Source organism: Perca fluviatilis, chromosome 9, assembly GCF_010015445.1.
Source record: "Perca fluviatilis chromosome 9, GENO_Pfluv_1.0, whole genome shotgun sequence".
NCBI classification, from domain to species: Eukaryota; Metazoa; Chordata; class Actinopteri; order Perciformes; family Percidae; genus Perca; species Perca fluviatilis.
Window position 1 is genome coordinate 35,017,105 of NC_053120.1, and position 12,766 is coordinate 35,029,870.

At 41.4% G+C, this 12,766-nt stretch overlaps 1 protein-coding gene across 21 annotated transcripts in view; it reads right to left on the reverse strand.

The window, feature by feature from the left end:
- ptprfa (protein tyrosine phosphatase receptor type Fa) overlaps nucleotides 1–12,766 on the reverse strand; it is a 412,601-nt gene that overhangs the window by 80,713 nt on the left and 319,122 nt on the right. For all 21 annotated transcript variants that reach the window (XM_039810996.1, XM_039811014.1, XM_039810999.1 and 18 more), the window contains one exon: nucleotides 4,093–4,305. In XM_039810996.1, the coding sequence (XP_039666930.1) occupies nucleotides 4,093–4,305 (213 nt within the window). The remainder of the gene's footprint in view (nucleotides 1–4,092; nucleotides 4,306–12,766) is intronic.

Here is a 12,766-nt window from a genome sequence, read left to right on the forward strand (position 1 = left end):
GTGCATGAGCAGTGATTGACACGCAGTTAGACACCCCCCCCACCCCCCCGGCCCTGATTGGTAAATCTGAAAAGGGAGCGTGGATTTTTGCAAATCACACTACAGGCTGTAGGTGGTGCTTAATGTAGTTCTACAAATCTATTCAGCAAATATGACAGAAAGTTAGTTTTATAAGTCTTACCTACTGCATCTTTAAGAGTACGCAGAACAATTCGAGTCCTGGGCCAGATGGAAAAAGTGACACCAAGCACATTGAAAAATGAAGCCAAAGGTGTACCCAGAGCATATGGCTGTTTAAAGGTAGCAAGTCAGACTTCACATGCGCTATTCTGGACCAGTCTCGCTCAGATCTTAACACCTTCAAATGAAGATGACACAAGGGTAAGTGACTGATATGAGAAACAGAAGCAATAGAAATTAGAGAGACAGTCTGACAATGCTGTCCACTGGAAGCAAGATGCCTGTGAATGACAGCGGGGATCATGGCTTCACTGCCTGAGAGATGTATACCTGCAGATGCATGCACGAGTCAAGGACGTGATTTGCATGAGAGCTTCGTGCCTGGCAATGTGTGCACCGCTGCCTGAGGGGCTGCTCCTTTGTTCCACAGATACAACCGAACAATCCAAGGAGGGAAAAACAGACTCAGCTCTGTTTATTCAACAATGCAAGGCCTTGAGAAAATGTATGGGACACACACTGCAGTTTAAGTACTAGAATGTGACCCACAGGGTAGAAAGGAAGTTTTATGAGAGCTATTCATCTGACGCTTATTAAGGCCAAGAATGCAGACAAAACAGCAATAGATCTGTATATTAAAAACCCATCCACGTTGCCTCAGCAGCAGTAGTTTTATGATTTATTAAAGGGCGAGAGGTGTCAAGCATAGCCTTGGTCTTGGTGAACTTTTCCTGACACTGCACTGCTGCATACAAGGCAGACTGTGACTTACAGCTTAATCAAGTCTAATACTAAACTTTGCTTCTTTCTCACGTGGAAAAAGCTAGCCGGGGCCAGTGTATTTAACTGCTATAAGAATGCAGGGGGAGTATTTGACATAAAACAATTGGTGCTAAGATTGGTCAGACCCGCTCTGGGAATTCATTTGTATTATTAATAGTGCTTCGTTCTGACAGGGTTCAATTAATCAAGGATGCCAAAACATAATATGGAGAAAATATCAACTTCATATATAATGCAATCCAGAACAACAACAACAACACAGACTGTGGCCTCATCACGGAGCTGAACCACATAATTGCAAGTTTCACAATCATTAAGTGCAAGTTTCACAGAGGTTGCACTCATTGCTAAGCTATTGCATTATATCGAACAAGTGTCCCTGTTATTGTGTCTAGTGTCTGTTATCGACATGTGGATAAACAGGTTGTTGTAAAAGATGGGCAGATGCTGTACGAATTAAGCAAGAATTTAACCCTGAATTGGTCATTCCTGGCTGACTTCAGTATCAGAATTTCCGTTAGACCGGCTGTTGTTTGACGTTCAGTTTGAGGGGGGTCATGATGGCAGATTAATTCCCTCGAATGATCAATGATCTAGCTGTTGGTTGATCAGATGGATTCCTGACAGGTCAGACATTTTGGTCAGCCGTTTGCAGTTTCAGCAGCTCTGATTACCCACACGGCTGCTGTTAAATCTGTTGTAAAGCTGTAGTAAGTTTATTTTAATATTATTTTGAGTAGTATTTTAATGTTGTGGCTGACAGTGTTCTCGACTGTGGCTACATTCACATTGCTACGTTTTAGTTTAAAAACAAATATCTTTTGCCACGTTTCCCCCTCTCATTAACCCCTGCTCTGGAGTTTCCGAGCCCCTAAACCGGAGACATTTAGAAAAACTTCTGACCCGTTTTGGTTTGGAATCTTTGGGGTTGTGTTGCAGTCTCAATGGCCGCAAACGGAGACCTTTGGCAACACCGACACTGGCGCCAACGTTTCTCCGCCTGATTGGGTCTTATCGGTTATGACGTCTCGTTCTCTGAGACTAAGCTACTGACGTTACAATGGCAACTACCAGCAAGGGGCAGAGTATACATGCTGCCTCCTGTTTATGCCGACATTCATGAATTTTCATGAGTTATGCAATATGGTTTTAGGATGTTAGTTAAAAGGCAGATTAATTCTTCTAGTGGAGTAAAAAACACTTGCACAGGGTTGCTTTTTGCTCAAAACCACACTTAAAAACCAAAATGTAGCCTGTGTTGATAGTCTTATGAGAAATAAAACCGAATTTCACTGCAACAGACCAGCAGAATTGACCACCCTGATTGCACAAATGAATGTAGACTTTCTCTTCTTTGGATTATTTTACAAACTTTATTTTTGTTTTTTAATGGACAAAACTGATTGGTGTGAGCACTATGTTGTGACCAGTCAATTGAGATGTCGAGTGTGAGCATTGACATCATATGACTTAGTTGCTTTGAACGTGCATCAGTAGTCAGGTAATACAATTTGGTGTGGACTTCCCCCTCTGCTAAAAGTACAATAAGTACACTTAGACTCACATAATAATAAGGAAAAAAAGGGTTCACCTGCCCAGTGAAACAGTGTAAGTAAGCACAACACATTTTAAGTAGATCAATATAAACTTAGACCATAAGAAAAGGGAAATAATTCACCATGTTAATGATCTCGATACACTATACACTGGCTGTTTAGTATAAATTTATTCATCATCTTAGTTGAATGAGCTTATTAGTTTCTATATAATTTGTATTGTACATCTGGTTGTCCTGGAAACAATGAATATGATTATTATCATGACATTTTAGACATGCTGTTCATTCTAAAGGGCTCCTTTTCATTGAAGTTCTCATATTTGTTTGCTGCAGCAGTGTAGTGTAGCATGCCTCTTTGCAGGTTTGCCAATATAAGATAGACAACGGAATGAATCAATATACAGTGTATAGTCATAAAACTATAAACTAGTTAGTCTTTTATCAGTGATGGCCAAATAAAGCTGACTGAAGCTTAATGAAGCTTCATGAAGCTGAACCACTTTATTTTCTGAGCCATCTAGATGGCGTTCTTGGTTTAAAGAAAAAGACTAAAGGATGGCAATTCAGAGTGCTTTCAACCCTTTGTTGAACAGAGAGCGCCATCTAGTGGGCTCAGAAAATCAAGAAAATGCTTCATGAAGCTTCATAAGGCTTCAATTGGCCGTCACTAGCTTTTATCAACAGATAATTTACCAGAACTGGCTGAAATATTCACAAATATTCATACATTGAAACTGAAACATTGGAGTTTATTACCAACCTCTACCTCTTCTCCATTTGCGCTACTGTACATTCAACCTACTCTGTTTATTACTAGCTCTGATGATTGCCTTGAGATTGGATAGCAACTGACCAAAGAGTCTTGTGATTGGCCAGAAATGCACCATCCTCTGCACAAGGTTCTGTAAGTACTGTACATGTCCATAAGCCATTAGCGGGGAGGGCTTGCTGTTGTTTTAAAACATGAAATGAAAGTATAGGAGACATTAGAAGCTGTGGTGGAGAGGAGGTCACTGAACATATATCATGGACAACCCCGACCAGCCCCATTCCCCCCCCACACTGGTCCAACAGCGGAGCACTTTCTCTAAGAGGCTCCGTCAGCTTCAGTGTCGCACTGACTGCTGCAAGAAGTCATTCCTATCACAGGCAATACATACAACATTTTAACACTATATCACTGAGTGTTGGATAATACTCATATACATCACAATACTGCACTAAGTGCAACTTGCACAGACATAGGTTTACTTACATCTTTAAAAATTCTATTTAAGTATGTTGTACATTTTTATTTGCCACTTATTTGCCATTTTTTTTATCATCATTTTGAATAGTTGTTCTTGTATTCTATCCTATTTATTATGTCTAGTATATTCTTTAAGTGTGCTGTGTGTCTTATATTTTGCTGCTGTAGCACTGAAATTTCCCAATTTGGGATCAATAAAGTCTATGTAATCTAATCGAAATCTAATTAAGGCCCAGCACCCTGAGCTTAACCACAAAGCTTTAAAATGTATTTTAGGTTCCATACATTCTGATGTCCTTATAAATACATAAAGGTGACTCACAGACTCGTGGTCCATCAGGTCTGCCAGAACAAAGCAGCGGTACTGCTTCTGGCCCGGGAGGGGTTTGTTGTAGTAGCCGTTGTATTTCTTCTCATCACCCAGTGTGAAGATCTCGGGCAGAGCGTCCAACCTGGCAGCGATGTAGGGCTGCAGGACGTCCTGGCTCTGTCTCTTCTCTCTCTGCAGACTGCTGTCGGCACCAGGCTCCAGGAGCTGCCAGAGGGACGACAACAACAGGCCACTTTGGAAAACTTATCGTAACACAACATAACCAAAACTGACCTCAGCAGGAGATGTTTTTTTTCTCAAGCCGCACCCCACGTGGAGGTCAGAGGACAGTGAATTGTTCCACCCATTTTAATTGATGTATTTATTTCTCTTCCCAAGGGACTTTAATTCTTGCCAATCCCATCCAAATTCTGTGACTTTTAATTCTGATCCAGTTTCAATCCTTTTTCCTGGTTTGGACGCCATAGTTCCACAGAAAGGGAGATCTTAATACTACACACTACAACAGGGGTCTTCAACGTTTTTTTAAGCCAAGGACCCGTTAGCTGAAAAAGAGATGGAGCAGGGACCCCCCCACCACATATTGTATGAAATTGAGTTGCATATTAAACTCAAGTGAAAACTTGAGCGTTCTTATTTTTTTTAAAGTGCCCATATTATGAAAAAAACACTTTTTCTGGGATTTGGGGTGTTATTTTGTGTCTCTGGTGCTTCCACACACAAAAAAATCCATCCATGCTGTTTTGAGTGAGATACGGTTTCTGAATGTGTCCTGCCTTCAGTCTCCTAGTGAGCTGTTCAAAATCGGCCCGGACTGTGACGTCACAATCCGAAACGAGCTGGCTAACCACAACCGTTAGCTCATAGCGTTAGCGTTAGCATGCTAACGCTAGCGTTAACATGCTAACGCTAATGCTAACACTAGCATGCTACCTCGTTCTCAATAGCAAAGCACTGCTACAACACACACAAGTTCACCACAATCTACAAAAGAACTACTTACATGTGTGCCCTCATTTAGAAGTCTCCCAGCTAATCCTGACTTGTAACTGACCAAAGTTGGAGAAACAGCCTTTCTTTTACTGTCTATGGAGCTAGCTGACATGATCTACATCTGAGCTACTGCGCATGTGCGAGTGCAATCAAAGATAGTACAGAAGAAGAAGAAGAAAAGATGTCTCACTCTGTAGCTAAAACAGAAACCAGGTGAAAAGAGGAGCTGCAGCAGTGAGAGAGAGCTGTGCAGTACAACAAAAATATGGTGTTTTTTTTAAATTAAACCATGTAAACCTATTCTGGTACAACCTTAAAATACAGTTATGAACCTGAAAATGAGCATAATATGGGCGCTTTAAGATTATTTTTTGGGGCATTTTTAGGCCTTTATTTCCACAGGACAGATAAGGACATGAAAGGGGAGAGAGAGAGGGAATGACATGCAGCAAAGGGCTGCAGGTTGGAGTCGAACCCACGGCCGCTGCGTCGAGGAGTAAACCTCTATATGTGTGCACCTGCTCTACCAACTGAGCTAACCCCGCCACAAAGCAGGCAATTATTGTGGTTCAATCCCAAAACTCTGGTTTGGTATCTTCCATCTCGTCATAACAAATACACACTGATGGCCAAATGAAGCCTAATGAAGCTCCATGAACCATTTTCTTTATTCTCTGAGCCCACCAGATGGCGCTCTCTGTTCAACAAAGGGTTGAAAGCACAAATTCCTTGAACCTTTTTTCTTTACACCAAGAGCGAAATCTAGTGGGCTCAGAAAACAAATAAAATGATTCACAAAGATTCACGATGCTTCATTTAACCATCAATAAAAATCCACAACTCTATCCAGAATAATTTTTCCATAGTACTGTAATTTCAGAGCTTATAAAATTATACCTTCGAAGTACTGTAATAGTTCTGAGAAATGATGAAGGATACCAGACTTTATGATTAGACAGGACTGAAATCGTAGTTTGCTGACCTTCAGAGGGAGTACAGAGGGTCATGGCTTCATTACAGAAGCTGAGAGCTGAGTTTTATTCTTTCCAAGTTTGTTTGTCTCTGTGTATGAGACATCTTTCTCCACCACCTGCTTCCTATCTCCACTTTGTATCATCTTAGAGCCAGACTTAGCTGTCACCCATCAATGTCCAGGGGGACGGTAAATTGTCACTAAACTCACTGGAGAAGTTTCAATCACACATAGACCACATCCGCGACCTGTTTTTTATTATTTATTTTTTAAAGATTATTTCTTTGGAGCTTTTTCCTTCATTCGATACTGCCAGTGGTTAGAAAGGAAAGGGAGGAGAAAGAGAGGGGGAGGATGACATGCAGCAATGGGCTGCAGGTCGGATTCAAACCCAGGCCGCTGCAAAGGACTCAGTGTACATGGGGCGCACACTCTACTGGGTGAGCTAATGGGCCACCCCACATCTGCAACCGTTAGTGTCTTGGCATCTCAAGCACAGGAAAGCAACTCAGTTTATCAACCAGAGCGGAAAGACTTAAAGGGTAACTACCGTTTTTTTTAAAGTGACTGATGGGAACAACAATATTTGACTGTTTTAAGCGATATCGCTGCAATCGGCAGCGGAGAAAACAAGCTACGATGTAAGTTAATGGGGCAATATGCAGCTTGTATTTACGTTCACAAAAGTGCTCGTTTTGCCACTGACAGGCTCAGATTAATATTCTAAATGTCTGACAACATTACGGAAAAGACTTCTAAGGAGGTCTACCTCTCTGTTAAAGATTAGGATCCTTTTTTTTAAACATCCTAAAATTGTGTTAGCTAAAGCCACCAGACCCCATGTAAATAAATTTTAGCATCGTAAAATACACTTCATTCAAAGTCGACAGAAACAAAATAAAACTATGAAAAGCCGTATTGGTCATCTTTGGACTTTTCCAACCATCACGACTCTAGTTTTGGTTGAAATAAACACATAGTTTACCGATTTACATGTGAAAATATGTTTGCTCTATACACGCTAAAAGTATTGTTTTTTTTAAATGGAGTCTGGTGGGTTTGGCGCTAGTGACGTCAGAGCTGTTTCTGGTTAAACAGAAAGGTCTTAAAGAGGTTTTAAAAAGGTCTATCTCTGTAGGGATCCTTTCCATAATGTTGTCAGACACTTAGAATAATAATCTGAGCCTGTCAGTGGCAAAAAAAAAAATTAGTAGACCAAATTCGAAGATGCACATTTGCCTCATAGGGTTACATTGCAGCCTGGTCTGTGGCTGCCGGTTACAACGTACCCGCTTAATGCTGGACCGATGTCAAAGATTGTTGTTTCTTAAACACAAAAACATGGTTGAAAAACTCGTTATTGCCCTTTAAGATTTAGTCTTCTGAAATAGAGGAACAACAACAAAACAGATTTTCACAAATTATTCTGCAGGATACCGCAGGGTCTTAAACGTATTAAAGAAGCTTTGAATGTAATATTCTTCATATAAGGCCCAAGTAAGTGTGCATGTAACGTTACACTTAACTTTGTTGGGTGTGACGTGGATGTTATACGACAGGTACAGGTACTGTTTATGTCAGTGTTCTGCTTTACGCTCTTGAACGTGAAGTGTGCGCGAATGTATCGCACCGTGTTACTAACAATCTAACATTAGCTTGTCACCTCAGAATGGGCAATACTGGATAAACAGACTGCGGCCAAGGGAGCAGAGCCGTGAAGACTGTAGAAGACTGGAGGTTCTTGTGTCTGGTGGCATTCACTGACACACAGCGAGAGTGGATTGCTGCACTTCCTGATCCTCATCTACTTCATGCTATGCCCTTTTTTTATGTACACACATACATACATCCAGGGTACTATTTTCTGGGGGGGATGCGTAGGATTTTCCCCTTTCTGGTCTATATATCCCTGCCTCTGCTACCATATATTATATACCTAAAATAGTATTTTAAACTAAGTAAAGCGGAGCTCCAGGACACCGGCTACCAGCAGCAGTTGTTAAGCTGCCAATAGGTGACTGCGAGCTGGTTACAGGCACCGCCTGATGATGGTCCTTTCAGGGGCCGTGGTAGTGGAGTTTAGCCAGAAAAAGTGAGCATCATGTGGCAATGACAGTTAAGTTTAGGCACCAAAACGACTAGTTAAGTTTAGGAAAAAGATCGTGGTTTGAATTAAAACACTCCTGAGGGACGAACGAGCGTTTCCTGGGTGAAAGTATTTAGTTTTTTGCCGTGAAGTGAACTCTGCTCTCTGACTTGAAAGCCCTGTGTTTTATGTTGATTTTGAGATTATTTTCCATTGGATATTGAAGTTCATAAATATGTGTTTTGGCATGGCTGGCCGAGTGGCTCTATATCCATGGTGGTATTGGAAGGGGGATTTAATTCTCGCATGTTTTATTTTGTTGTGCCTGATCAAAAAACAATCCCCCCCGCTTTCTTCACAAATCGCAGCCTGCACACACCTCCCAAAGCTATTGTGTATTTAATATGATTTTGAGTATTTTGATCTCTCTTACAAGCCATACTGGTTTTTCATTATATCCCTCATACTTTTGCCAGTTTGGCCGTGAAGTTGGCATGAAATTTCATTCCAAGTGAAAAGGTCTTACATTTAACTTGGAAAACCCTGGGGGTACACTGTTCTGGTTTAGGTGTTATTACTTACTAACCAATCAAGTTTGTCATACTGTAGACATGGTGCATGTACTTGGCCCAAATTGAGAACTGAACTTAAATACAACTTCCTTTTCTCTAATTTGTTGCACTTGATGGATGCAGTACTTACACTTTTTGTACTTCCATCTTTGTAACTTTAAGATATACCTATGTTCTTTTGCTCCTGATGTGAGTGATGCATGGGCTGTGGCACTTTGACATTGACTGCAGTGACTCCCACCTTTGGATCCACTATCCAATAGATTTGAAATCATGCTCAAACAATTATCCACACAAGACTTGTCAACCCGTATATGTGTTTTCCTTTTGTCTTTTTCCATTTTGAACAGGGTTGAAACATTAGTCTTTTGTCTTTGTATTTTGTTGTTGTCACTTTTTTTTCTGTTGTCTGTGTTGTGGGCGTGTCTTGGGCATTGCGGAGATCCAAGTGATTGGACTCAGCTGCATGCAATCTCCCATTACCTGTGGCATAAAGACACCAGCCTTCCAGAGACCCCATGCCACATTATTGCTTACCAGTTTAGGTGTTGAACCCTAGGCCAACATACTTACTGTCTACTATTCTCCCATTGCAGCTACTCATTGCTTGTCTTTAGTCTAACATAATTTTTGTTCTTTCTTCTCTAGAGATCGCTGCTACAGTCTGGATCTCTTCATTCCCACCTGGATCCTCTACTATTCATTTGAATACCAGGAAACAACCATCTTCACCCTGCCTGTCACCTGCTCACCCCACACACCCAGCCTTTGATTTGGTTACATGTTTAAATAAATCCTGTTCCTTGTTACCCTGTCTGTCATGCTCTGTTTCTGCACCTGAGTCATCCTCTACCCCGCCGTAACATTTTTTACGCTATTAGAGGAAGCAAACCAATCAGTGTGCTCCGAGTCTTTCCCTTTTCAGTCATTCTGTAGCCTCAGAATGCTGAGTTGATATAATTACTAAACACACAACCACCAAAATAAGACTAGACTGAAATATCTTTAGTTTTTGTTGACTAAAACCAACGTTAATCAAACGGCTAAGACTAAACTAAATCAAAATCATGCGCCGAAAATGAAATAAAGCCTGAGATCTAATTACTCTTTTCACTGCCATATATCCAATGCACCCTTTTAATTATGGTGGTGAACTTCTGCACTCAGTGCTTTGTACTAGGGGTGTCGCTGTCTTCATAGTCGATTCAGAATTGTCAAGTCTTGCCTATCGTATACAGTAAATCTGTCATGGGGCGGTTGGATGGGGTGGCAGTAGCTCAGTCCGTAAGGACTTGGGTTGGGAACCGGAGGATCACTGGTTCAAGTCCAAAGTACAGAGGGTGGATTGGTAGTGGCCAGGTGCTCTTGAGTACCCCCCAACCGCTCAGGACGCTGGTCCAGTACTGGCAGCCCACTCACTCTGACATCTCTCCATTTGTGCATGAAGAGGTCCTGTGTGTATTTCAGGCCTGTGTGTAGTGATTTCTAACAAACAGAGTGTAAATTGTAATTTCCACATTGGGGATCAATAAACAGTATAAATTATTATTTATTTACCCCCTTTAAAAAAAGATCTATTAAAAGCTTCAAAGATTCCCGACGAGACCGATTTAGAAGATTGCAGGGAAAAGTTGCAGCGGTCTGAACCGGCCCGGAGGCTCAACAAGCGCCCGCCAGCACGGTATATGGTCGAGCGACCTAGAGAGGGACCAAAGAGAGCGAGCGTCGTTTAAAACAAAGCAATGAAACATATTTAGACGCAAAAAATGATATACCCAGCTACAAAAAAGCATGAAAGTCGGAAGTTAGGACGGAAGTACAAAGAGTCGTGCTATGGAGATGATGCGCCATCTCATCTCGTCGCATTGGTATAAACTGGCAGGTTTCAGAACGTTGCAGAACGTTGCAGACCGTTGCAGACCGTTGCAAGAAGCTGCAAGTTTCAACTTGTCTCGTGCAGAATCTCTGTTTTGAACTGGACTTCACGGCACTGTGAAGATTCTACGTTGGGACCGGCAGTCGAATCAGGCTCTTTCGATCGAAGCGTCGAATATTCGACTATTTGGGATCACCCCTGCTCTGTACTCTCTCGCGCTGCATGCCTGCTGCCCGACTGTTCACCTGAAAGGTACGATGTCACTTGCTGCTGCTGCTGCTGTCTGTATGGCATTTTAAAAGCCCCAACGAGCTCCCTGTTTTGTCGGGCTTGATGTTTACCACAAGGGAGAGACCAGGTCAGAGCCTAGATGCCAAGAATAACGCTGCACAAGACCCTTTAAAGACCATTATGAATGACATTTAAGATATTTATACCACAACAACAAAAAAGAAAAAAAGGCTGGAGGTGCCAAAAACTTGCCAGAACTGTCTGATGGCTGTTGTTTGCTGGAGACCGTTCAGATAGATGTTTCTCCCTTCTGCATGAAACTCCATAGCCTGTACACCCAACCTTCCCAGTTTCATTGCTTTCTTGCATAAAGCAGTAGGCTTCTAATACGTTGTTAGCAACTGGCTTTTACCAAGCCCTAAATACAGTTCTTTTTAAGCCAAGTATCGCTAACCTTCCACTCCCCCATAGCTGAAGAATAAAATCTGTAATATGTCCCTGCTGTGTCGGGCTTGGTGTTTACAACCGGGGAAAGAGCAGGTCAGAGCCTAGACGCCATGACTAACGCTGCACATATTCTACATTTACATAATAATCTATTCCACATGTCTGTGCTGACTTTAATAACTCAGATCAATGAGCTGTGACCTGAGTGAGGTAGAGAAATCACACCAATCTCCCCTTAGACCTGTGTATTAATGTAAATGTAATAATGTAAACGCTATATTCAGCCATCAAACTTCAACCCGCTGCAGCCTGCTGCACCGACACACTCCCTTTGTGAAACCAAAATGCAAAACGCATCAAAGTAAGTAGCAAACACATTTGAATTGATAAGAGAATGGAGCGGATCCAATCTTTGTGGGAAGTGTCAACGGTGCTCGGTGGCCTTGTTGTGTTCGGGGACTCTCAGTCAGCTACTTGGTCTTATTTATAGAGATTGCTGCAGTCTTATGAAGACCGCAGCAACTAAACCTGGCAGATATGTAAATCCTCATTCGCTACTACTACTAATACGTAATATTATTTATATCTTTATATTCACAAAACATGTCTGAAGAAACTTCAACCCTTTGCCGGTGCATTTCCCAAACAACAATCAATTGCCTCTTTACCAGGGGCACGTTCAATCTCAAAACAGTGTGCAACGGTGTGCAACGGCTTTAGGGTTATGTTTTCTCTCGTTTGGTGGGTGTGTCTCTCGTTTAGTGGCTGTGTCACAGGTGATACCCAATCAGCAGAGGCGTGTCTGTAAACTAATAAAAAGGCAGAGCGCTCGCGCACACAACGGTGTGTTCCACGCACCCCCAGTTTCAGTTTAAAAAAACGTATTGCAATGTTTCGTCGGGGCTGAACATGGCCTAAGTCACAACCAACATTTAAAATAGATATAAATAATCAGGAGAGACTTATGTCTATAATTAAGCAAACCTGTAGGTTCTAAATGTCCATAATCGGCTTTAGTTTTATTAGTTTTTCTTAGATTACTTCATGTGACATTATTTCTGTGGTATATCCATAATGCAACAGGAGAGAGGTTTAATGATGCAGTGTTTCCCACAGGTTGAGAATTAACTTGTGGTGGTGGGTAGCGCAGGATGTGTGTGACGGCTGGGTTCAGTAAAGACTAGCAAAACAAAGGTTTATGGACTATTTATTGAACAAAATGACTACATAACAAGATAATTTAGAAAGAAATAACTATTTACAAACTATACTACAAGATGATATGGATACAGATGAAGTGTAACCTATGATGTGCTTTGTCAATTAAATCCGGTTGGTTTGTCAAAAACATTTTATGGTTCAGAAGATAAAATACCTGATTACCCGGAGACAAAATGTTATTAACCACTTAAAACCATACTATGATCCATACAGAAAGTTACATTATTATTATTAATAATTATTGTTATTATAAATCTCAACACTGT